Raw genomic sequence first — 23,011 nt, 5'->3', positions numbered from 1 at the left:
GCCATCCAGATCACCAAAATCAAACCTGGTGATCAATGAGGTGCCAGATGTCACAGCTCAATTTCCCTCATGTCCTGATTGTGCAGCTTCCTGATGACTTCTTTTTTTTTTTTCTCTTCTTGTACTGAGAATTGAACCCAGGGTCTCATATCTGCTAGGCAAGCAATGTACCACTGAGCTATGTTCCCATCCTGATGGAAAATATCTTACTTTGGAACAGATTCTTGCTAAATTGCTGAGGCTAGCTTTGAACTTGGAATCCTCTTGTTTCAAGCCTCCTGAGTAGGTGGGATTACAGATATGCACCTTCACACCTGGTCTGAACTGCATTTTCTTTTGAAGTTTTTAGTATCGTAGTCTAATACAGCTCTTTGTCAGTCAGCACTGGTCAGTATTGTTTTGCTTCCTTTATGCTGTGATACTAGTAAGTTTAGAATGTTCTTTTTCACCACAGGTTTTCTGTGCTTCTTGCTGTAGCCTGAAATGTAAACTGTTATACATGGACAGAAAGGAAGCTAGAGTGTGTGTAATCTGCCATTCAGTGCTAATGAATGGTAAGTATTAAAACATGTTGATGTCATAGTCATTTAAACAGCAAAAAATCTCTATGAAAAGGCTACTTTTATAAGTTTTACCTCACATATCATAACTTTAAAAATATTGAGCTTAATATTCATGTTTTGAGAGTGGCTTAGCATTTCAGAATTTTTGTGCCTAATTGAATGAATGCTAAAGCTAGGTAAGGTTTGTGGGAGACATAAAGTTCTTTGGAAATATGGTGCTATGTAGCTATTAATGTTCATGTGAAGTAACTAGAGGGGTGGAGATGGGGTGGAGATGGGGTGCTGTTGACCACCTGGTGATATACTAAAATTGGGCCGAAGTTTTCCTTTCCAGAGAAGGTGTCTCTTTCTAGGGAACACCTTAATAATTTAGAATACTTTTTTTTTTTAATCCTGGTGCGAGATTGAATCCAGGGCCTTGTGCATCCTAGGTTACCACTGAACTACACCCTAGCCCAGAATGCATTCTTGACAACACTATGTTTCTTTTCAGTTTCATAAAAATAAATATTGTAGGGCCAGGGATTTAGCTCAGTGGTTCTGGCACCTGCCTCGCAAGTGCAAGGTCCTGAGTTTGATCCCTGGTACCAAAAAACAAAACAAAAAAAATTGTAGTACCTAGGATCAAGTAGAAAACTGCACTTTTTAATTTTATTTTGGTAACTGCACTTTTTATCTTCTATCTCTTTAGTTCTTTAGTTCTTATTTAGATTTGTTATAAGGATAATGGTTTTGAATTTAGTTGCTATGTAGTGAAATAACATGGCCAGGGGAAGGTAAATAAAACATATTCATTGTTCAACTTTTGTGGGACCGGAAATTGATTTCAAGGACATTTTAGTTTTAAAAAAAAAAAAAGGCTCCCTGAATATTCTTGTAAAGATACAGAATAAAATGGATCAGGATGTATATGGTATTTTCATTTTGAATATGTCTTTGTATACTCACCAAAACAATTACTAATAGACATCAAATGTCAAACCTAGACACCAGTGCTGCCTGTGCCTGGATGGTATGCCTCTTCCAGGCTGAAACTCACCTGCTCTGAGATCCCTCTTGCTCTGTCTGTCTGCATTGCTCATAGTGATGTTTTCCTGTTGCTGGCTTATTAACCTATTGCATGTCAGTTAATCTGATCTGTTCTAATCTAATTCACCCAGTTTCCTCCCATTTCTGAATTCTTATACTTTTGATCAAATGTCAATCATTTACTCTTAAGGGTCACTTTTTAGATGGTGGTTATTCCACTCAGGTGCTCAATTGATTTTTATTTTACTGCTTTTATTTTTGGACACATATCCACAGACAAGAGCATGCTGTTTAAGTACAATACCTAATACCTCTTTTATTTGATGAGGTCTTTCAACTTTTTAAACTTGGCATAGCTAAAGATGAAAGAAATGGCAGAGGATTCATATGGACTACTTTTTGTTAAGCCAAGGAGGCCCTTAACGGGATCCTAAGGTAATCTACTTCTGGTTTTTCCAGCGTCTTTCCTCTTGCATGGCTTAGCCTGGTCTTTTTCTGAATGTTTAATTTGATGCTTTTCAGTGTTCCCTATCTCTTTTCCCTTTCTCCTTTTCTCTTCCTCCCCTCTTCTGCCAGTGCTTTCAAAAAAAACACAGCTTTTGTTACTAGCCTTGTCTTGCAGTTTGGAGACAGTAAATATTCAAAATCTTGTGGATCATTCTTGATGTTCAGATTTTTGAGAAGTTGCTCAAAAACTGAGTGGTTTCTATTCCTCGGTATATAATATTACCTGAAACTCAAAAATAAAATTTGATATAGTTCATTTCTATGGCACTTTTCATCCTGTTTACTTTTAAAGACAACAGTAGATATGTCAATATTTAGTTAGTAAAACTATAGGGTATATAGAATCTTAATGTATTTGTGATCGTTCATACTGGTTGATCACATTTATATTGGCACATTTTCATGTTCAAATGGGTTCTATGCTTTTGAGACACACTAAAGATGTGAAATGGTTGTTATTGCTAAATATTTTTCTGTAGGGTAATGATAACATGAAAGCAGAATTCATAAAAATATTGAGATCTGTTCTCCTGAGCTTTAGGCTTCTGAAGTTTTCAGATGAGTTTTTATCTCAACTAAGAGTCTGAAAATCTAGGAGTAAAACTAAAAATCATATAATAAAGTTATTATTTTTGCCCCAGATTTTGATAGACATTTATAAAATGCATTAACTATCAAAAGAAACCGGAAAATTCCTAATGGCTATCCCAGTTGCAAATCCTTAAAGTTGATGTTGGTTTACTTCCTGTTAAAGAAATATATGATCTCCTTTCAAAAGGCCATGTTGCCTTGTTTTTTAACTCAGACTGATTTACTCAGTCTGTATCAGAAGTATAATGTAATTATTTTTAAAATAAATATCATGTAATTTTTACTTGCTCCAATGAAATAGTTTACTTAGCTAAACGGTCTCCTTTATTGAATAAAATCACCTATTTCCTTAACACCTTCACTAGCTGGAAGAGAGACATACTATGAGTACTAATGAGGAGCTACATTATTTATCCAATATTGTGGAGGTCTTGATGTCCATATTTTGCAATCCATTCACATTGATTGTGTCTGTATTTGCTTTAGCTCAAGCCTGGGAGAACATGATGAGTGCCTCAAGCCAGAGCCCTAACCCTAACAATCCTGCTGAATACTGTTCTACTATCCCTCCCTTGCAGCAAGCTCAGGCCTCAGGAGCCCTGAGCTCTCCACCTCCCACTGTGATGGTACCTGTGGGAGTTTTAAAGCACCCTGGAACAGAAGGTAGGGGATCATGTGCTATTCTCTCTCTTTTTCCTCACCCAGTTCCTCTGAAAAGGTGCTGATGTGACTTTACAGCACAAGTCTTTAAAATACTGCAGATAAGTCCCTTTGGGTGGTTATTAAGTGGAAGAACAAGGTGAGAAGTGTGTCAAGACTATATCTGGGCAAGTACAAAATAAAAATTTTGTTGCCTAGTGTTCCAATTTGGAGCATGAAAACATGCCAGTCTCCTTTCCAGCTTAAAAATGGAATAATTGCACTGCTTATCCTTGAAACAACTTACAGAATTTGCAATCAGCTTGTAAAATCTTAGCTCCATGCTTACCTTAATTTTCTTTGTAGGAGTTTACTAAGTGATGAAAATGAGACTTCTTCTTTCTGACCAGCCCATTCTACTATTGCTTTACAGAATATCCATTGTTATTTTCTCTTCTGATTTTTAACCTATCCATTATAAAAATATGAAAATATCATTTTAGGAACATATACTTTAAAATCTAGGACTTTAATTATATCATATGACAGGTAGGAATTTATAGACTATTTTAGAGTACTACCTTTTAGATGAAAGGCACTTTGTAAAGTTCAAGGAATTATGAATAGTAAAAATAACAATCATGTATATTTCCTTAAATGATCTTGTCAGAATTTTTCCCTTGATAACTAGTCAGTCTTCTTTCATTAATTTTATGTCTTTTCATTAGTAATAGTCCCTTCCCTTTGCTAAATGGCCCTCCTCCCCTTTTGAAGATCAAGATTGTCTATTAAGATTATTGTACTCTTCCTTATTTTCCCCTCTTTTCAGATCATTCCTCAGTGACACTCCTTGCATTTTTGTGAGTTCAGTCTTTCTTTCTTAAAATCTTTATTCTCTTTACTTCATTTGTCATTTTTGTTATTCTTCCCTAATCTCTCTTTGTTTTGACTGATATCCAAGACTGGATTTAAAAAGATCATTTCATCAGACTTAATTTTCCAGCTTTCCCCTGTCCTTTTACTAAAATACAGACTACTTTTATACTGCCAGATCAGTCTTTTTCTTCTTCAGTTGTACTTTAGCCAAAGGTCTGGTCAGTTTGCTGCCTAATTCTTACATATCTGTGCCAAATCTTCCTTTATTAATAATTCTTCAACATTCTTCAGAGCATCTCTTGTCCTTTAAAAATACCGTATCACTTTTGCAGATATTTAATTTCTGTGGAAACCTCAGACTTTTAGGAGATGTGGATTTCTATTGCTAGACTTTTTTTTCCCTGCTATGAATTTATTTTCTAGTCACTTAAAACATTTTCCTTAGTTTCACTATCACTGATGCAGGGCAGTGTGTGGTTAAAAAGTTGTAATATTTTAAAGAAAAGTATTTTAGATCTTTGCATATAAGTTTTGGAAAAAAATTATATATTTAAGTATGTATTTTATTAAAATATTTCTAATTGTTAAGATGCTAAATAATGATTTCCGTGTACATCTGGAATTGGTGACCTTCTCTTCTTTGATATTAGAAATCCTCCCAATGTCACATTGATGCCTGTTGTATTTTTCTGGCCCCTCAAGTGGCTCAGCCCAGAGAGCAGAGAAGAGTTTGGTTTGCTGATGGGATCTTGCCCAATGGAGAAGTTGCTGATGCAGCCAAATTAACAATGAATGGAACTTCCTCTACAGGAACCCTGGCTGTGTCACATGACCCAGTCAAGCCAGTAGCTACCAGTCCTCTACCAGCAGAGGTAAGAAAAACAGAAGGGCAACTAGAAGTGAGTACTTACTTTACACTGTGCTGCCTCTCTATTGCCTTTTGCTAAATTAAGTGACTTTTGGGTGGAACTCTGTTGTTTTTGTATACAGTGTAGCACGGAGCAAACATTTAGAGATATTTATAGGAGTAAGTAATGTGGCAAAATCAGATGTTCTTGTTTGCTCTGTATTTGGGAAGTATTTTCAGGAGAAAGATTTTCATGGAGGTTTTTCTCAGATGAACTCAGGCTGCCGCTGTAGCTGGAGGTCAGGGTGAATGACATTCTGGCCCCTTGTTATATTTGTTTCCAAATCATGTTCCCCAAGTTCTGTGGTGGCCTCTTGGGAGTGCATGGTGAGGAAGGGTGGGGCAGTAGAAAGATGGCTAAGGAACAACTACCCTTTTCCTTTCTCTTCAACCTAATCATCTCTACTATTTTTTTTTTTTTTTTTTTTTTTTTGGTACCAGGGATCGAACTCGGGTCCTTGCACTTGCGAGGCAGGCGGCAGAACCACTGAGCTAAATCCCCGGCCCATGTACTATTTTTTTTTGTTTGACCTGTTTGCTTCCATTTAAAATTTTTTACAAAGGATTACAAAGTTTGAATAAGTTAATAAACCATTGGCTTAATGAGTAGAAAGCCTATATAATTATGTAAAGAAACTGGCTCATACTGTCCTTTCATTTTCATCTTTGTAGAAGTTCCAGTTATGATTTGAGGGTAATGAGATTCTCCTTTAGAGCCTACTTTGGCTTGGTTTTTTGATACAGGCTTTCTTTGCAGTTCAGGCTGATGTTGAACTCACATGTAGCCCAGAGCCTAGTTTTTTTCATTTGGCTTGGCTTGGTTTGGTTTTTTGAGACAGCATCTTGTTATGTAGCTCAGGGTGGTGTTGAACTCATAATGTAACCCAGGCTAGCCTCTTAACTTACAGCCTCTAACTGCCTCAGCTTCCCAAGTATTGGGATGTATGTCACCACACCCAGCATAGTCTAATATTTAGAAGAGGACAAATACGAATGACTTTTGGTGTCGGTGAGAGAACAGAGCTACCTAGAACCAAAATTAGAAAGGATACACATGGGATCTTTTATACAGTGAGTCCTTTTCTGTTTATTACTGGTTGCTCCCTTAAATTTGCTACTCAAGATTATAAGGCCATAAGGTTCAATTAAATGTGTGTCCATCTTTTTAATTTTAAATAAAAGGGTAAAAGTGTAGGGATAGTTTTCTTTTAAAGACTATTTTTAGCCTGGCATGATGGCACATACCTATAATCCTCCCAGCATTCTGGGAGGCTGAGGTGGAAGGATCACAAGCTGGAGCCCAACCTGGGCAATTTAATAACTTATGGTGACTCTGTCTCAAAATAAAAATGAAAAAACCAGGGATGTAACTCAGTGCAAAGGTCCTGGGTTCAATCCCCAGTACACCCCCCCCCCCAAATAAAAGGCTTTTCTTTAAAAAGAAGAGTTTTAGGTTCATAGCAAAATTGAGAGGATGATAGAGAGTTCTCATAAACCTCCTATCCCCCCACATGCATAGATTTTCCATTATCAATATCAGTTGCCAGAGTGGCACATTTGTTACAACTGAACCTTCACTGACATAGCATGATGTCCCAGAATCCATAATTTATGTCGGGATTGGATAAAGTTCTTCTGAAGTTTTTATAGAATTTTTTTTGCAAATTATTTATATATTTGGTAATTTAAAAAAAATTACCTCATGTAAAGGTACAAGTTCCCAGTGATGAATGTAACTATTATATACCTAAAATGTACCAATAAACAATGAAAAAAATATTATCACTATTATTTGTGGACTTAATTTTATTTAAAGTTCCATGTTAAGATTAGATTTATTGGGCTGGGGATTTAGCTCAGTGGTTTCGCCGCCTGCTGCGCAAGCGCAAGGACCCGAGTTCGATCCCCGGTACCAAAAAAAAAAAAGATTAGATTTATTGACATACTATGACTGTTTTCTGTTGTTAATAGCACAATGCCACAGACTGGGTAAGTGTTAATGAAAAGAGGTCCAATGGCAAGGGGCTGCTTATAGTAAAGGCCTGAGTCCCAAGGAGTGGAGGGCATTACGTGGCAAGAGGCTAAGAACACAAGTGCATGCGTGTGTGTATGCACCTTTGGTTATCTCTTCTCATAAAGCCACCAGAATTTAATCATGGGGCCTCTGCCCTAGTGACTTTAATCTTAATCACTTTCCAAAGGCCCCACTTCTGAGTGCCATGGATTGTTTCTACCCTCTTAAATACCTCACATTGGGATTCAGTTTTAGCATATAAAGCCTTGAGTGGGACACTCAAACTACATCCAAACCATAGCACATACGGAGCTGAATTTCCTGTTCAAAGAGACATTATATTCTAAGTCTATTTTTATTTTGAGGGTACTTTTTTTCCCTATGGCTGCAGAGGGTGAGAGCCAAAACTATGCTTTATCTTTCTTTGTATCTCTGCTATGACTTTTTTAAGGAAATCTTTCTTCTTTTCCTTAACTGTTTAGTTGGAAAACATTTTAAACCCACAGAAAGATTGGAAGAATAGTATAGTGAAACTCTATACCTGTATTCACAAACTGTTACCATTTTGTCATTTACTGTACCACTTCAGATATAGACACATATATTTTCTTTCCTTTCTTCCCTTCCTCCCTTCTTTCCTTCTTCCTTCCTTCCTTCCTCCTTTCCTCTTCCTCCCCCTCCCTCCCTCCCTCCCTCCCTTCCTTCCATTTGAAAATTAGTCTCACTTCACCACTTGGTACTTTATTGTCTCTTAACAAGTCATTTTACCACAGTGATCACATGAGGAGGAAATTTAACATATAATTCTGATGTCTAATGTATAATCCATATTCAGAGTTCCCCAGTTTTCTCAATAATGTTCTTTATAGCTTTCATTTATGTGTGTGTGTGCTCACACAAATTTCCAATTAAATAAAATCTGTCTTTTTAAAAATCAAGATCCCATCAAGGATTACAGTTAAATTTAGTTGTCCTGTTTCTTAGGTTTTCTTTAATCTTGAACAGTTTTTCTACTTTTTTTTTGTCTTTGTTGAAGTATTTGGCCCATGTTTTGATTAATGTTCTCAATTAGTATTTATCTCATTTTTTCTTTTTTTGGGGGGGTATCAGGGATTGATATCTCATTTTTTTTCTTATGATTAGCTTAAGACTAAAATTTTTTTGGCAGTAATAATACTACAGAAGGGGTGTTCATTTCTTAGTGGATCATATCAAGAAGTTATCAGTTTGATAATAGGTTAAGAAGATGTCTACTATGTTTCTCCGTTGCGCGAGTACCTTTTTAATAAATAATATGAAGGGTCATATGAGACTCTGAATATCCTGTTCCCCAATAATCTTTCAGCTAATGATTTTACTGTTCTTCGACAATTCTTTCCTGAACCAGATATAAATATGGGACTTACATGATGACGATTTTTTTCTTTTATGTCTCTTTATATGATAGGTTCTTTTTTTTTTGGTACCAGGGATCGAACTTGGGTCCTTGTGCTTGTGCAGCAGGCTATATGATAGGTTCTTACACATAAATATTTTAAAATAAATTCTCTAGTGAATGAATGATATAGGGAAACAAAATGAACTAAACCAGGTAAATTTTTATTTCTCTGCTTTTACATTGTTCACCTGTGGGTTTTTTTTGGTTTTTGGGGGGGTTTTTTGGGTACCGGGGATTGAACTCGGGTCCTTGCGCTTGCGCACCAGGCAACAAAACCACTGAGCTAAATCCCCAGCCCAACCTCTGTTTTAATATTTATTTGGTAAATTGATGAAAAACAAACTCTGTAAGGCGAGACTGGAATATATTTTTTCTCATTTTGAAGGCTTAGTAGAGTGCTTGGCACTTAATAGATACCTAATAAATGGAGTAAATCACTTTTTATAGAAGGAATTAAGATAGATACCAGATGACCACTTCATTTAATATTAAAAGGTAGATTTATTTATTATTAAATAGCAGATGGAATCAATTACTTTATTTCCTACACCAGGCCTTCAAATCAATTAATAGTGGTTTGTTTTTTTTGGTGCTGGGGATCGAACTTGGGTCCTTGCACTTGCAAGGCAGGTGGCAAAACCACTGAGCTAAATCCCCGGCCCAATAGTGGTTTGTTAATAAAAATTGCCAAATCTCTTTTTATATGATGCCATATTGGCCACCCTGGAAAATTTTAGCAAAAACTCACTAAAATCTTGTAGTCCTAAATTATACATAGTACAGATCGGAGTATGGCAAGACATGGACATATTTTTTTAAAATACCTTTAATATTTTTCAGTGCTTTTAAGTGCTTAAAGAGGATTAACATTTTAGAGACAAGTTGATACGTGGAGAGTCCGCCAAAAAATGTGTACATGTGTCAGGAAAAAGAAAAACTTGTATAAATACTTTATACTAAATTTATTCAGACATCATGAGATTCATACAATACTTTTGACTGCTGTAATTACCAGAGGTGCTCACAATGGTGGCCGTTAGCTTCCAGATGTTTGTTAGTATGGTGAACTGCTCCTTGAATAACCTTGGTCTTTGGGATTGCTACACATGCATTTTCAATTTCTTTTCTAAGAGCCAGCAGTGTAGTGGGTTTTCTATGATATACAGCATCTTCTACGGTCCCTCATATGAGGGTAACACCATCTGTTGAAGTGTATTTTTCATACAGACATACATACACATATGTAATTTACATTTATAGCTATATGAAGCTAACTCGTAGCTGAAGAGACAAAACCACTGCAGAGGGCTCACTTTATGCACTTTTTCTGTCAATACTTGCCCCTTCCCAGCCAGGTAACCATTATTCTGACTACTCTTACCATACATCAGTGGTGGTGAACTTATGGCATGTATGCCACAGCAGGCTGTTTGTATCATTGAAAGCTCTGAAAGGTTAGCTATCACTGCCATAGATTATCTTTGCCTGTTCTTGAATTTCATATAAATGAAAATATATAATTTTTTGGGTTTAACTTTATAAACTCAGCCTAATATTTTCAAGATTTATCTTGGTTGTGTGCACCAAAAAAACCCATTTTTTGAAAGAATCTTGCTATGTAGTTCAGGATGGCCTTGAACTCACTATGTAGCCCAGTCTGGCCTCAAACTCTTTGTGATTCTTCTGCCTCAGCCTCCCAAGTGCTGGATTACAGGCATCCACTACCATACCTGGCAAAAAATTAATTTTTTCTATTACTAAGTAGTATTCTATTGTATGGATATGCTATAATTTATCTGTTTCCCTATTGGTGGACATTAGGATTATTTCTAGTTTTTTATTATGAATAAAGCTGTATGGATATTTTAATTATCTTGAGCTGTCTTTCAAAAAGTATAAATTTCAGATGAGTGTGTCATGTTTGCAATCTCAGCACTTGGGAGGGAACTCACTGTGAGTTCGAGGCCAGCCTGGGCTACATAGCGAGACCTAGTCTCAAAAAAAACCAAAAACAAACAAAAGTATGACTTTCAATTTTTCATTTAAATTCCCATTTGTGGTATGGGAATATTCTACCAAAAGCTCGTACCCTGTAATGCTTGCTTTGCTGATTTGCTTTTCCTAGGTGGATATTTCTTTGTTCTCTGGGAATATAACTCAGGTTGGAAGTCCTGTTGGAAGTGCAATGAATCTTATTCCTGAAGATGGCCTTCCTCCCATTCTTATCTCCACTGGTGTAAAAGGAGGTATGTAGAGTTTGTACATTTAAGTAAGGGTAATTGTATTTGCCAGATGTTGCCTTCTGATTAAGAGAGGGACACAGAATTTGAGAGTTAACCCTCTGTCTCCTGTCCAAAAAAAAAAGCAACTATCTCAAAGCCATGGAAACAATATTACTGGTTATTTTATAGCAGCCAGGCCAAGCATGATAGTGTATGCTTGGAATCCCAGCACTTGGGAAGCTGAGGCCGGAGGATCACCGAGTGTTTGAGGCCAGACTGGGCTACATAATGAGTTCTAGGCCAGCCTCAACTACATAGTGAGACCCTGTCTCAAAGAAACAAAAACAGAACAAAACAAAATGTGTACTATTTTATAGCAGATGTTTATGTTTTTATTTTTGATGTCATTTTATTTTGGGGAGTGATATTAATTATAAATGTAGTTTGTTAGAAGTTTTTTCTTTATATTTCAAAGAACACAATACTCTGAAGAGTTGCTTGTGGTTTTAGAATTGGCTCACCCTGATACACTCAGAGCATTAATTTTAGCTTTCTGTTTTGAAATAACGTACATTCAGAAAGATACATATAATAAATGTAATGAACACTTAAATATCAGTTTTACTGTTAAGAATATTTTTAGCGTGTTAGGCCTTGAGTTTGATTTTCAGTGCTGCAAAAATTATACATAGATATATAATGCATGTAATATGTATGTTTGTATGTATAAATATGTTTGTATGTATGTTTTTGGGGGCATTCTGGTGAGAGGTACAATTATTATCCAGTCAAAATAATTTTTAACTTTGGGAAAATTTATTGTTGATATATACAGGTCAGCATTCAGTTAGTTCATTTTCAGGAGAAAACTTATTAGTACTCTCTTTTCTTCTTTGTCTTAGTCTTTTACCTAATCTCTTTAACCTCACACTCTCTCTCCTTTATTTTATCTTGCATATTATTACCAGTTACCTTTTTAAACATAGGTATTATTATATATTGTTTTATGGATTCATAGAAGAGTTATTTTATGAACCATGTACTTGTGATACTTCTATATTCTGAGTGAAGTCTTTAAAGTCTAGATTTTTAATGGTCAACAATTTTAGACAGTACACAAGAGTACAGAATAAAAATGGATCTCTTTTCTTCCAATTCCTTAACATCCTTCCAGAGGTAACTTTAGTATATTATCACTTTTTTGTTTACGTTGGGTTATTTCAAATATTGGTCTTAGTACACTTATTATATGACATTATTGTTATGTGAGCTGGAAATTTTTGCTTAATAAAGGGTTCATCTTTAGATTTGCCACAAACCACTTGGGGAGAGGTCTAAAAATAGAGTAAACTCAGTATCATCCAAACCAGCAGGTTCCTTTCTCAGAGTAAGAGAAGGTGCTAGGACAACAGGTACAAACCAAGACCTCAGTTCAATATGTCTATAAATCAAATGCTTATCTTTTTCCTGTGAATAATCAGCCCCTTGTCCATCAAATTTCTTTCTCATTTTTCCCTTTCACCAATCTATTGCAATGTTTTCTCTCCTTATAGACTATGCTGTGGAAGAGAAACCATCACAGATATCAGTAATGCAGCAATTGGAAGATGGTGGCCCTGACCCACTTGTATTTGTCTTAAATGCAAATTTGTTGTCAGTGGTTAAAATTGTAAATTGTAAGTTAGAAATTTATTTGTTTTAATTAAAATTGAATTAAATTATAGACTCATATATAGTAAATAAAGCTTTCAAATTTATTACACACAAACATTTTTAAGTAAAGCTGCATCTTACATGGGTCCTGAAGAACTTGATATATATGATATGTCCCAGAGAACAACCATGGGACTAACTGAAACTCTTGCCTTTATAGTTACCAGGATGAAATATGTGAATTCTCCATGGCGTAAAGTCACACAAATCTTGAACTGATCTGAGTTAAGTTCTTGAGATGACGGAATGCTAAGTCATAGCTCACATCCAGAATAACCAAAAGTGAATAAATTATACAGGGAGCCAAACAATGTACATACTGGCTTTTAATTCCAGAAACCTTAGTTATAGTGCAGAACCTTATTTGAGAGTGAAATTGATACCATCTTAATATAGTTGAATTGGACATTTCCTATTTAGATACAAAAAGTAAAAATTTTCAAAATGAAAGAAAGGTATTTTATTAGTTTTTATATAAAGGTAGTATGCATAATTTTATTTGAATCCTTTTTATTTCCTTTGAGGATTCCACTGTTTGAGGGTATAAATGATAAAAGTTTCAAGGATTGAACATTATTTTTGACAATGTATGGCTTGCACTTTTTGGACCTTTCATAGCCTTCAAGTGAAGTAGAAGTAAACACTCTAGAGAAGCCTGCTTTTTACCACTTGTAACAGCATAAAACTAAGTAAAGTCAATGTTGTTGATTACCTAGAATTTTCTTTCAGAAAGGGCTACCTAGTATCTTTTAGTCATAGAATAAATTTAATAAATATCCGTAATATGTATTTCCTTTAGGCCACAACCTGAAGCCAAAGCTATAATACTGGCTTTTATTGTTATTTCTGATATTGCATAAGTAATTATTTCCCTTATTTAAGTTTTTTTTTTTGGTATGAAAGTAGAAAACTGGGCCGTGGATTTAGCTCAGTGGTTCTGCCTCCTGACTCACAAGCACAAGGACTTAAGTTCGAACCCCAGTACCAGAAAAAAAAAAAAAAGAAAGAAAACTAGCATGTAATCTTTATGGTCTATTTTTTTATTAATAGAATGTTGATTATTATAATAATTACACCTTTTAATAATAGAAGTTAAAAGTTTAAGTGTATTTTTTCTCACCATTATTTTATATTCCTTCTGATTGTTTTTCTAAGTGTTGAGAAAAGAGCTAGAGATGTTGACATGCTTTCTTTTCTGTAATAATTCTTTGTTCAGTTGAATTATACAGACTCAGTATGACCTGTTTTATTCTTTGTTGTAACATAGATTTGTATACATTTAAGCGTAAGGATTTAGAAGAATGTCTACACTTTTCTATTTTTATTCCATTTTTAGATGTGAATAGGAAGTGCTGGTGTTTCACAACTAAGGGAATGCATGCAGTGGGTCAGTCTGAAATAGTCGTTCTTCTACAGTGTCTACCAGATGAGAAGTGTTTGCCAAAAGACATCTTTAATCACTTTGTGCAGCTTTATCGAGATGCTTTGGCAGGTGGGAATACCTTATGACTTCACTTGTATCTTTAGTAGCTAATACAAAATTTTGAGCTCATATGTAAGATATTGTAATAGCATTAGATTTATAATTAGATCATTAAACTTTGATAGAAGTGGAACAGTAGAAATTGCTATGGTTCGAGGAAATTATATATTTTAATACTTTACCTGGTGTGGTTCTTGTTGTTTTACAAAGGCTGAAATCAAAGTTATAAGTGAATCTATTGACCTTCATGTAAGAATTTTTCCTTTGAGTTTGTATCTGGTGGAAGGGAATATAATCATAACTTAGTCATAATCATAATCTTCAGTGCTTTATATAATTACAATATAAACACTAATATGCACATTTCAGAAACAATTCAGATAATTTTTTATGAGTTCAAAATAAATTGTAGATATTAACTATAACTGTAAAAGTAAAGGCATAGCTATTAGAAATTGAAGAAGGCTAAAGATATTAATGTGAAGAATACTAAAGTTCAGAAAGGAAGAAATGTATTTATAGTGTATTTTTTGAAATGACAAACCACCTGATTTAGCAGAAAATGGTAAGAAGTGGTGTAATTGAACTAAATTCTCATTTATGCTAAAAATCCATTAAATCGTATCTATATTTAATAAATAGGGAATGAGTAGTAAAAGTATAGGAATTTAACCAAATAAATGATAAAAGAGACCTCTTAGGAAGAGGGTTTGGAGAGGTTACTATGGATGATTAAAATACTATTTTCATGTATTATTTGATAATGTTTTATAAATATATTAAAAACATAGATCATTCAGATATTCTTAATATAGTAATTCCCCTTGTGAGATTATATGCCAAAGACATTGTCTAAAATATAAAATGTAGGGGCCAGGGATTTAGCTCAGTGACCCAACACCTGCCTGGCAAGTGTGAGGTCCTGAGTTCGATCCCCAGTACCAAAGTAAAATAAAATATAAAATGTACTTTTGGACATAATGTATTTGTTGTGGCCTAAATTTAACACAAAAATTGAGAAGCAACCTAAATATCCAGCTATAGGTAAAAAAAAGTTTAACTGTGTTATACTTATTAGATATATGTATCCTTTTTGGAACTTTTTTAGGCTTTTAAAATAATGTTTATGAAAACAATATAATAATATTATGGAAAATATTTTAGAAATAAGTACAAAAGCAGGACATAAAATTGCGTTTTAATGTGATTATAGTTTATTCATAAAAACTGTGCCTTTATGTCTTAATCTCTGTGATGATTTAGTTGTACTCTTGTGTGATACTGATCACATTATACCTACGAAGTATATTTTGGTATTTACTCTTGTCAGTTCCAAAATATATAGGTTAATTTAAAGTCATCTAGATCCTTCCTCTAGGCCATATAATACCCGAAGCAGAATTGATTTTCAGAAATTACCTGAAACTTTCACTTTTCTCCTCAATTTAAATATATTCATATATAAATACTCTAAATAGAGAAATGACTTTGGAGGTACAAGTAATTATATGTTCATGTGGGTTTTGAGAGGATAATGGGGACTAGGGCATGGGAGGCTCATGAATGTCTTGCTCTGGACCGAGTCCTTTATTCTGTAAACAGTAAAGAACAATTTAAAGAGTATGAGTGACATAATCTAATTTGCATTTAGAAAGAGCCCCCAAAATGGATCAAATTCCATTTAGAATGGAACTTGGTGGTAATCAAGCAAATGTGGTATATTTGTACACAAGAATGCTCCTTGACAATAAAAATTAGCAAACTACTGATGTTACAACAACATGCATGTAGCTCATGGACGTTATGTGAGCTGAAGAAATGAGGCACAAAATGTACATATCGGATGATTCCACTTATGAGTCTCCTATCTGTGTTTTGGCACCCCTTATCTTCTTTCCTCCATCCCTTTTGCCTTCTGGCTTTTAGTGATTCCACTTTCACTCCATTCCTCTTTGAGATCCACAAAATTTTCCATAAATTAGTAAGAATATGGGATTTTGTCTATGTTTGGCTTATTTCATTTAACATAGTGACCTTTAGTTTTAGCCATGTTGCTGCAAATGAGATTTCATTTATATGGCTGAGCAATATTCCACTGTGTATATGAACTACATTTTTACCATTCAGGCTTTCATGGGGACCTTGGCTGATTTCACATCTTGGCTGTTGTGAATAGTGCTGCAAGAAATGTGGAGGTGCAGGTATCTCTTTGATAAAGGGTTTTATTTACTTTGGATGTACACAGTAGTAGAATTGCTGGATCATATATTTCTGTATTTTAATTTTTTAAAGACTCTCCATACTGTTTTCCATAATGGCTGTACAAATTTATCTTCCCACTAATAGTGTATGAGCTCCCTTTTCTTTGCATCTTCGCTGGTGTTTGTTATTTTTTGACTTGTTGATAATAACCTTTCTCAGAAGAGGCTATCTCACTGTGGTATTCATTTTCATTTCTCTGACGATTAGTTTTTATAAGATACTTTTCATATATTTATTGGCTATATGTATGTCTTCTTTTGAGAAATGTTTATTGAGATCTCTAGCCCAATTTTAGCTGGATTAGTTTATTTTGTGTTTTTCTGAGTTTCTAGTTATATATTTTTAAAAAGTTTCTGTGTGCATCAGTGGAATCCATTTTAAGCTATTAAAATGTGAAAATCCTATGACAATAATTATTTGAAAGTGATTGTTAGATAATAGTAATAGTTTGAGGTTAGTGCACAAGAGTTGCCAACAACTGATACTGTCCACTTTAATTTTTACCAGTCTTGTGGGTATAAAATGGAGTCTTTCTTTCGCCTTACTTCCTTCCTCTTTCTTTGTTCATCTATTTATTCATTCTGTTTCTTTTTTTCTTTCCTTTGTTCTTTGCTGTCTCTCTTTTCCCTCCCTCTCTACCTCCCTCCCTCCCTCCCTCCTCCTTTCATATTCCTGGCTTTCTTGCCCTATTTTATTTATTTATTCATTCATTCATTTATTTTGGTACCAGGGATCTAACTTGGGACCTTGTGAGGCAGGCGGCGGCACCACTGAGCTAAATCCCCGGCCCTATTTTATTTATTTTTGAGATGGAGGTCTCACTGTGTTTCCCAAGGTAGTCCTGAATTCCTGAGGTTAAGTGATCCTCCTGCCTCAGCCTTGGAATAGCTGGGAGTGCAAGTGTGTGCCACCATGCCCTATTCATATTATTGTAGTTTTCACTGCTGTATTTCTAAGCCACAACCTTAATGGCTTAAGACAACACAAATTTGTTATCTCATAATTTCCATGGATTAGGAGTCCAGGCATGGCATCTTCTTAAGGTGCTAAAAGCTATCATCAAAATATCAGCTGTGTTCTTCCAGTTCTCATTTGGAACTGGAAGTCCCTTTTCCAAGGTCATTTAGGTGTCTAACAGAACTCAGTTTCTTGCTAATTGTTGATTGGAGTCCACTCTTGGCCTTTAGAGGCTCCTGCAGTTTCTTGCTTTTGTCATCTACAGCTAGCTTAGAACATGGATGTTTGCATTCTTCCAGGCCAGCAGATATATGTCTCTTTCCTTTAAGTCTCTCTCTATGCCTAGATTTAAAAAATTTTTTTTTCTTTATTGTCTTGGTGTCATTTTTTTCTATTTTTAAAAAATTAATTTTATTGGTACACTTTTGATATACACAAAGATCATATTTATCATAGGGAATTAGTACCTGTACATTATATATCTTGATTCTTTTTTCCCCATTCCTCTCCCTTCCCTTCAACCCTTCTTCCTCTCCTTCTTTACAAAAGCTTTGTTTCCATTTTTTCCTTTCCTTTCCTTTTTTTTCTTCTCCCTTCCCTTCTCCCTCCTCCCTCCTTTGATCTCTCTTCCCATTTGAACATTTTCATCCTACTTCCCAATATCTGTCATCCATTTTGGTCCTTATTTGTGCTTTCAGTTTCACACACAGGAGAAACAATGAGATATTTAAATATGTGTTTCGGATTTATTTCACTTACAATTATGGTATCAGGGTGCATCTATTTACCTAAAAATGTCTCGTTTATCCTTCTTTATGACAGAGTAGTATTCCATTGTATATAAAAACCACTTTATACATTCATCCATTGATTGATGAGCATCTGGGCTGTTTCTAAGATTTAGCTATTACAAATTGAGCTGCTATTAAAATAGGTGTGCACATACCACTGTGGTATGTTGCTTTTAACTCTTTTGGGAAAATACCAAAAAGGGTAGTACCTGGGTCAAATGGAACCTCTAGTTTCAGTTTTTGAGGAATCTCTATATTGATTTCCATACTGGTTGTACCAGTTTGCATTCCCACAAATAGTGAAAGGTTTCTTTTCCCCCATAGCCTTTGTTACTGGTTGATTTATTGATGATAGCCATTCTTTCTGGAGTGAGATGGAACCTCAGTGTTGTTTCACTTTGTGTCTCTCAAATGACCAATGATGTTCAACATTTTTTCATTTATATATTGGCTATTTGTACTTCATCTGAGAAGTGTCTGCTCATTTCACATGCCCATTTTTGGGTTGGGTCTTTAAACTTGGGAGGGGTCCGGATTTGCTTGTTTTAGTTCTTTATATATTCTAGTATTAGTCCTTTGTCTGAGGAGTAGCTGATAAAAATTGTTTCCCATTCTATGAGTTCTCTCTTCATTCCTTTGGTGGTTTCTTTTGCTGTGAAAAAGCTTTTTACTATGACATCTTTCTGTCTTTTAGCAGATTTAGTGTTTCTGTTTTAATATTTAGATCTTTGATCATCTCAATTTTAGTTTAGTGGATGGTAAAAGATATGGGTCTAGTTTTAATCTTTGTCATGTGGAAAGCCAGTTTTCCCAGCACTGTTTATTAAAGAGGCTATATTTCTTCCAGTGAAGGTGTTTGGTCTTCTTGTCAAAGATAAGGTAGCTGGGTGTGCTTGGAGTTGTTTTTGCATCTCCTGTTCCATTGGTCCTTGGGTCTGTTTTATTGCCAGTACCATGCTGTTTCTTGTCATGGAAGCTTTGTATAATTTTTAAGCTGGGAATTGTGATGCCCATGCCTTGCCTTTGTTGCCCAGAATTGCCTTTGCTATTTAGGTCTTTTCTGGTTACAAATTGATTTTAGGATTTTTTTCCCCTAGTTCTATGACGTGTGTTATTGGTATTTTGGTCAGGATTGCATTAAATCTGTACAAGAGTTTTGGAAGTATGGTCATTTTCACTATATTGTTTCTTCCTATCCAAGAATAAGGGATATCTTTCCATTTTCTCATATCCTCTTCCATCTCCTTCTTCAGAGTATTATAATTTTTTAATGTGAAGGTCTTTTACTTCCCTTGTTAGATTGATTCCTAAGTGTTTCATTTTTCTTACTGCTACCCTGAAAGGTATTGTTTTCCTAATTTCTCTCTCAGTGAGTTTGTTATTTGTGTACAGAAATGCTATTGATTTTTTTTTAATGCTATTGATTTTTAAGTGTTAACTTTGTATCCTGCTTCACTACTGAATTTGGTTATTAAATCTAGGAGTCTTTTGGTGGAGTTTTCTGCCTGCTACACAGTATTTCCATTTTTTCCCCCAAATATGACAGACCTTAGCATACTTTATTCATTTAATACCTTTGTCAGTCTTATTGTCTATTTTATTTTACCTTTGTAAAAAATTTTATTCATTTTCATTTATCCACTCAATATCAACATAAAGTCATCAATAATCAGTTTGATCAAAATAATTAATTATATTTCCCATCATTTTTTTTTCTATACTTGTTGTTTTCAGTATCCTGTGTTTCCATTTGGACTTGCTTCTCTGTTTTTATTAATTCTCATAATGGAGATCTATGGCCAATAAGTTCCTTTTGACTTTTTATGTCTGAATTATTTTTTTCTGTGGTGCTGAGGATTGAACCCAGGGCATATAAGCAAGCCTTATGCTTATTAGGCAAGTGTTATACTACTGAGCTATGTCCCCTGCCCCTGAATTTTTAAAAAAATTGTTGGCAGTTGATTATAAATTAGTTGGTTAAAAAATTCTAGGTTAACACAGTTACTCCCTCCTCACCCCCTCCCTTCCTCCTCTCTCTCAGTCCTTATTTCTTCCTTTTACCTCACTTTAGCAAGTACAGTACTTTCATTATATCACTGTATCATCTCTAACATCTGTTTCTGTCTAATTGCTTTTGTTTTTGTTGTTCAGTAGTGCTAGGCCATGGCCTTGTGCATGCTAGGCATGTACTGTACCCCTCAGCCACATCCTCAGCTAGGTTTTTTTTTTTGAGAGTTATGTGTACCTTTAATAAAAAAGACTCAAATCCTGAACTGAAGTCAGGAAAAAGACTTCAATGATAGACTTTCATAAATGATAAAAGCACAGATTCAATAATAGATTTGATTTTTTAAAAATGGAATGTCTCTTCCATAAAGTTTCTGTAAGTTACAAACCTTACCTATCTAGGCACTATAAGCGATGCAAAGACCTACATTTCACAGAGCAAAGAGGGTATACACACTGGTGAGGAACTGAAGAACAATTCAAAATACAAAGAGAGACTCAAGAGGCAGAAAATACTTGGAGAGGCACAGTCCTCAGAAATTGTTTTGGAATGCCATTTCACTTGTATCCACATCATGTTCCTGGTTCAGTTTCTTGAATTCCACCACTTGGAAGAAGATGTGCTCAAGGATATGTTTGGCATCCTGTTGATCCGTTGGTAGCTTACTGGTTACTCCAAGAATGTCACCACACTTCCTGACATAGAATTCCAGGTCTTCTTCAGTACATTTATTGGTAATCTGAGCAAGCCGGGCCTTCTCGGAGGAAAACGTCTCATCTAAGTCAAACAGTTCCAGAGGAGGAGGTGGCAATTCCCTGAAGCTGGGAGGGAAAACAGCAGGCTGAAGGGCAGACAGCGGCGTCTCAAATTGAGGCTGGATGAGCTGGAGTGGTTCATGTTTCACATTTAGCTCCTCATGAGCCTTGATGACCTTGAGGAGGGAGGTGGTATCCAACTGGTAAACAGACAAGTCGAAGAGGGTGGTGAAGTCACGCGGGTTCTCATTGCCCTCCTGGAGACATGCTTGCAATCGCTCTGACAGAGTGGCAGTGTCCGTCAGCATCATGTAATCATAGATCTCTGGGTCCTGAGCATCAATCTGGTTCAGATGGATGTCTCCTGTTGTGAGCCACTGGAAAACAACATCCATAATTTTGCTCTTTTCTTCTTTATCCAAATATTGGTCACTGAACATGTGACATGAACCAAGCACTGCCAGCTTCCCACCTTGGTTCTTCGAGTGATAGCCAGAATGGGTCTGTTAAGCGGGAAGCAGACAGAGCCTGTGGACAGAACAGCCACTGCTGGTTTCATGACACTCAATGTGGCACCGAATGGATAGACAAAGGTGAGAGCCTGGGCATTGTTTCCGCTGGTCTCCTCATCAATGATTCCAGGCACAGCCTTTCCTGCAGCTCGACTAATTTCCCTGTTCAAAACTCCACTGGAAACCAGAGCTTCCTTAGGATGAAAATACTTGTAATACACATTTCTAACCACAGCATCATTATTAACCATGATTCCATATTCTTCTAGTAGAAAGTTAATATTGGTGTCAAATCTGGATTCTCCACCTTCTCCTAGCATCACAAGGATATCTCCGCCACTGTCCAGGTACTTCTTTAGGACTTCAAACTCCTTTTTGTATGCATTGATAAGAATGGTGCTCCAAACATCCTTCTCCATGGTTGCCTCAGTGGTTCCGCTGCCTGCCTCAAAAACGCAAGGTCCTGAGGTCCAGTGACCACCATCTTCACCTGATGTCTCCCAGCATCCTGCAGCCAGGTATCCAAGACTGCTTAGCAACCACGAAGGCACTCCGACTCTCTGAGAAAGCGTGGCCCCGACCCTCAGCTAGTTTTTAAAAAATAGGTAGTCATGTATCTTTTCTTTTGGTAAAGTTTAGGATTTTCTCTTTATCCTTGATTTTCTGTAAGTCTGTTACTAAAGTTTTCTAACTTTTTATTCAGGTTTATTGATTTATAATTTGTATAAAAGAAAATTTACCTTCTAAAATATATAGTTTAGTGAATCTAGACAAAAACACAGTCATGTAACCACTAAATCAAGATATATGTAGGGCCGGGGATTTAGCTTAGTGGTTTCGCCTCCTGCTGCGCAAGTGCAAGGACACAAGTTCGATCCCCCATACTGGAAAAAAAAAAAAGAAAAGAAAAAAAAAAGATATATATGTACATGTCCATCATCTCTAAACCTTGCCTTGTGCCCCTTTGTATTCATCTGGGGCTCTCCCTTTCTTTCTCTAATAACAATTGATCTCATTTTTTCCCTATGGTTTTATATTTTTTGCAAGGTCATATAAATGGAATTACACTTACATGTTTGGCTTATTTCACTTAGCAATTGAAAATTCATCCATATGATTACATGTATCAGTGGTTTGTTCCTTTTATTCCTGTGTGGTATTCCACAGTATAAATAGATATACAATAACTTGTTTATCCATTTACCTGAAGTGTTTGAAAATCAAATTCCAGTTCATTGAGGTCCTTTTTAGCACTTTCTTGTTGTTATTTTGTTTTGTTTTTCTAACGGGTGTGTAGTGCTATCTCATTGTGGTTTTGGTTTGCATTCTTTTGTGGCCAATGATGTTGAACATCTTTTTGTTTCCTTATGTGCCATCTCATATTGGTCACATCATTGTATTTCATTGCTGTGTCAAAATAACTGACAGGCTACTTAAGAAGAAAAATAAGTTTATTTAGCTTACAATTTTGAATGCTCAAGAGCATGAGGCCTCCTTTAGCTCAGGTTTGGTGAGGGGCCCAGGACAGATAGCAAATAGCAATGGCAAGAGTATCAGAGTAGTTAATTATTCATATCCTGAGACTATGCAGAAGTAGAGCTATGTGGGCCCCCAAGGACCTCCACTAGGCCCCACCTCTTTTTTTTTTTTTTTAATTCTTAAGTTCTTTTATTGGTACATTTTAGGTGTACAGTATGTTTGTATTTGTCATTGGGTGCTTGTACCTGTACATGATGTATCTTGG

The 23,011-nt window shown here is 35.5% G+C and overlaps 1 protein-coding gene and 1 pseudogene across 4 annotated transcripts in view; one reads left to right on the top strand and one right to left on the bottom strand.

Moving 5' to 3' along the window:
* Nucleotides 1-23,011, top strand: part of Zfyve9 (zinc finger FYVE-type containing 9) — a 172,902-nt gene that overhangs the window by 92,397 nt on the left and 57,494 nt on the right. For 2 of the 3 annotated variants that reach the window (XM_004869243.4, XM_087214722.1), the window contains exons 5-10: nucleotides 455-554; nucleotides 3,177-3,353; nucleotides 4,908-5,077; nucleotides 10,690-10,810; nucleotides 12,340-12,462; nucleotides 13,836-13,991. In XM_004869243.4, coding sequence (XP_004869300.2) covers nucleotides 455-554; nucleotides 3,177-3,353; nucleotides 4,908-5,077; nucleotides 10,690-10,810; nucleotides 12,340-12,462; nucleotides 13,836-13,991 — 847 coding nt within the window. The remainder of the gene's footprint in view (nucleotides 1-454; nucleotides 555-3,176; nucleotides 3,354-4,907; nucleotides 5,078-10,689; nucleotides 10,811-12,339; nucleotides 12,463-13,835; nucleotides 13,992-23,011) is intronic. The other variant, XM_004869244.4, reaches the window with a different exon arrangement.
* Nucleotides 20,330-22,149, bottom strand: LOC101711531 (intraflagellar transport protein 52 homolog pseudogene; annotated as a pseudogene). Its single transcript, XR_015452605.1, has one exon. The product of XR_015452605.1 is annotated as an intraflagellar transport protein 52 homolog pseudogene (transcript).

The sequence above is a fragment of the Heterocephalus glaber genome, unplaced genomic scaffold, assembly GCF_053883595.1.
Source record: "Heterocephalus glaber isolate CG9 unplaced genomic scaffold, H.glaber_assembly_v1.0 deba00001451, whole genome shotgun sequence".
Lineage (NCBI taxonomy): Eukaryota > Metazoa > Chordata > Mammalia > Rodentia > Bathyergidae > Heterocephalus > Heterocephalus glaber.
Note: the sequence above shows the minus strand (reverse complement) of the source record. Positions and strands in the feature narration are given on the sequence as shown.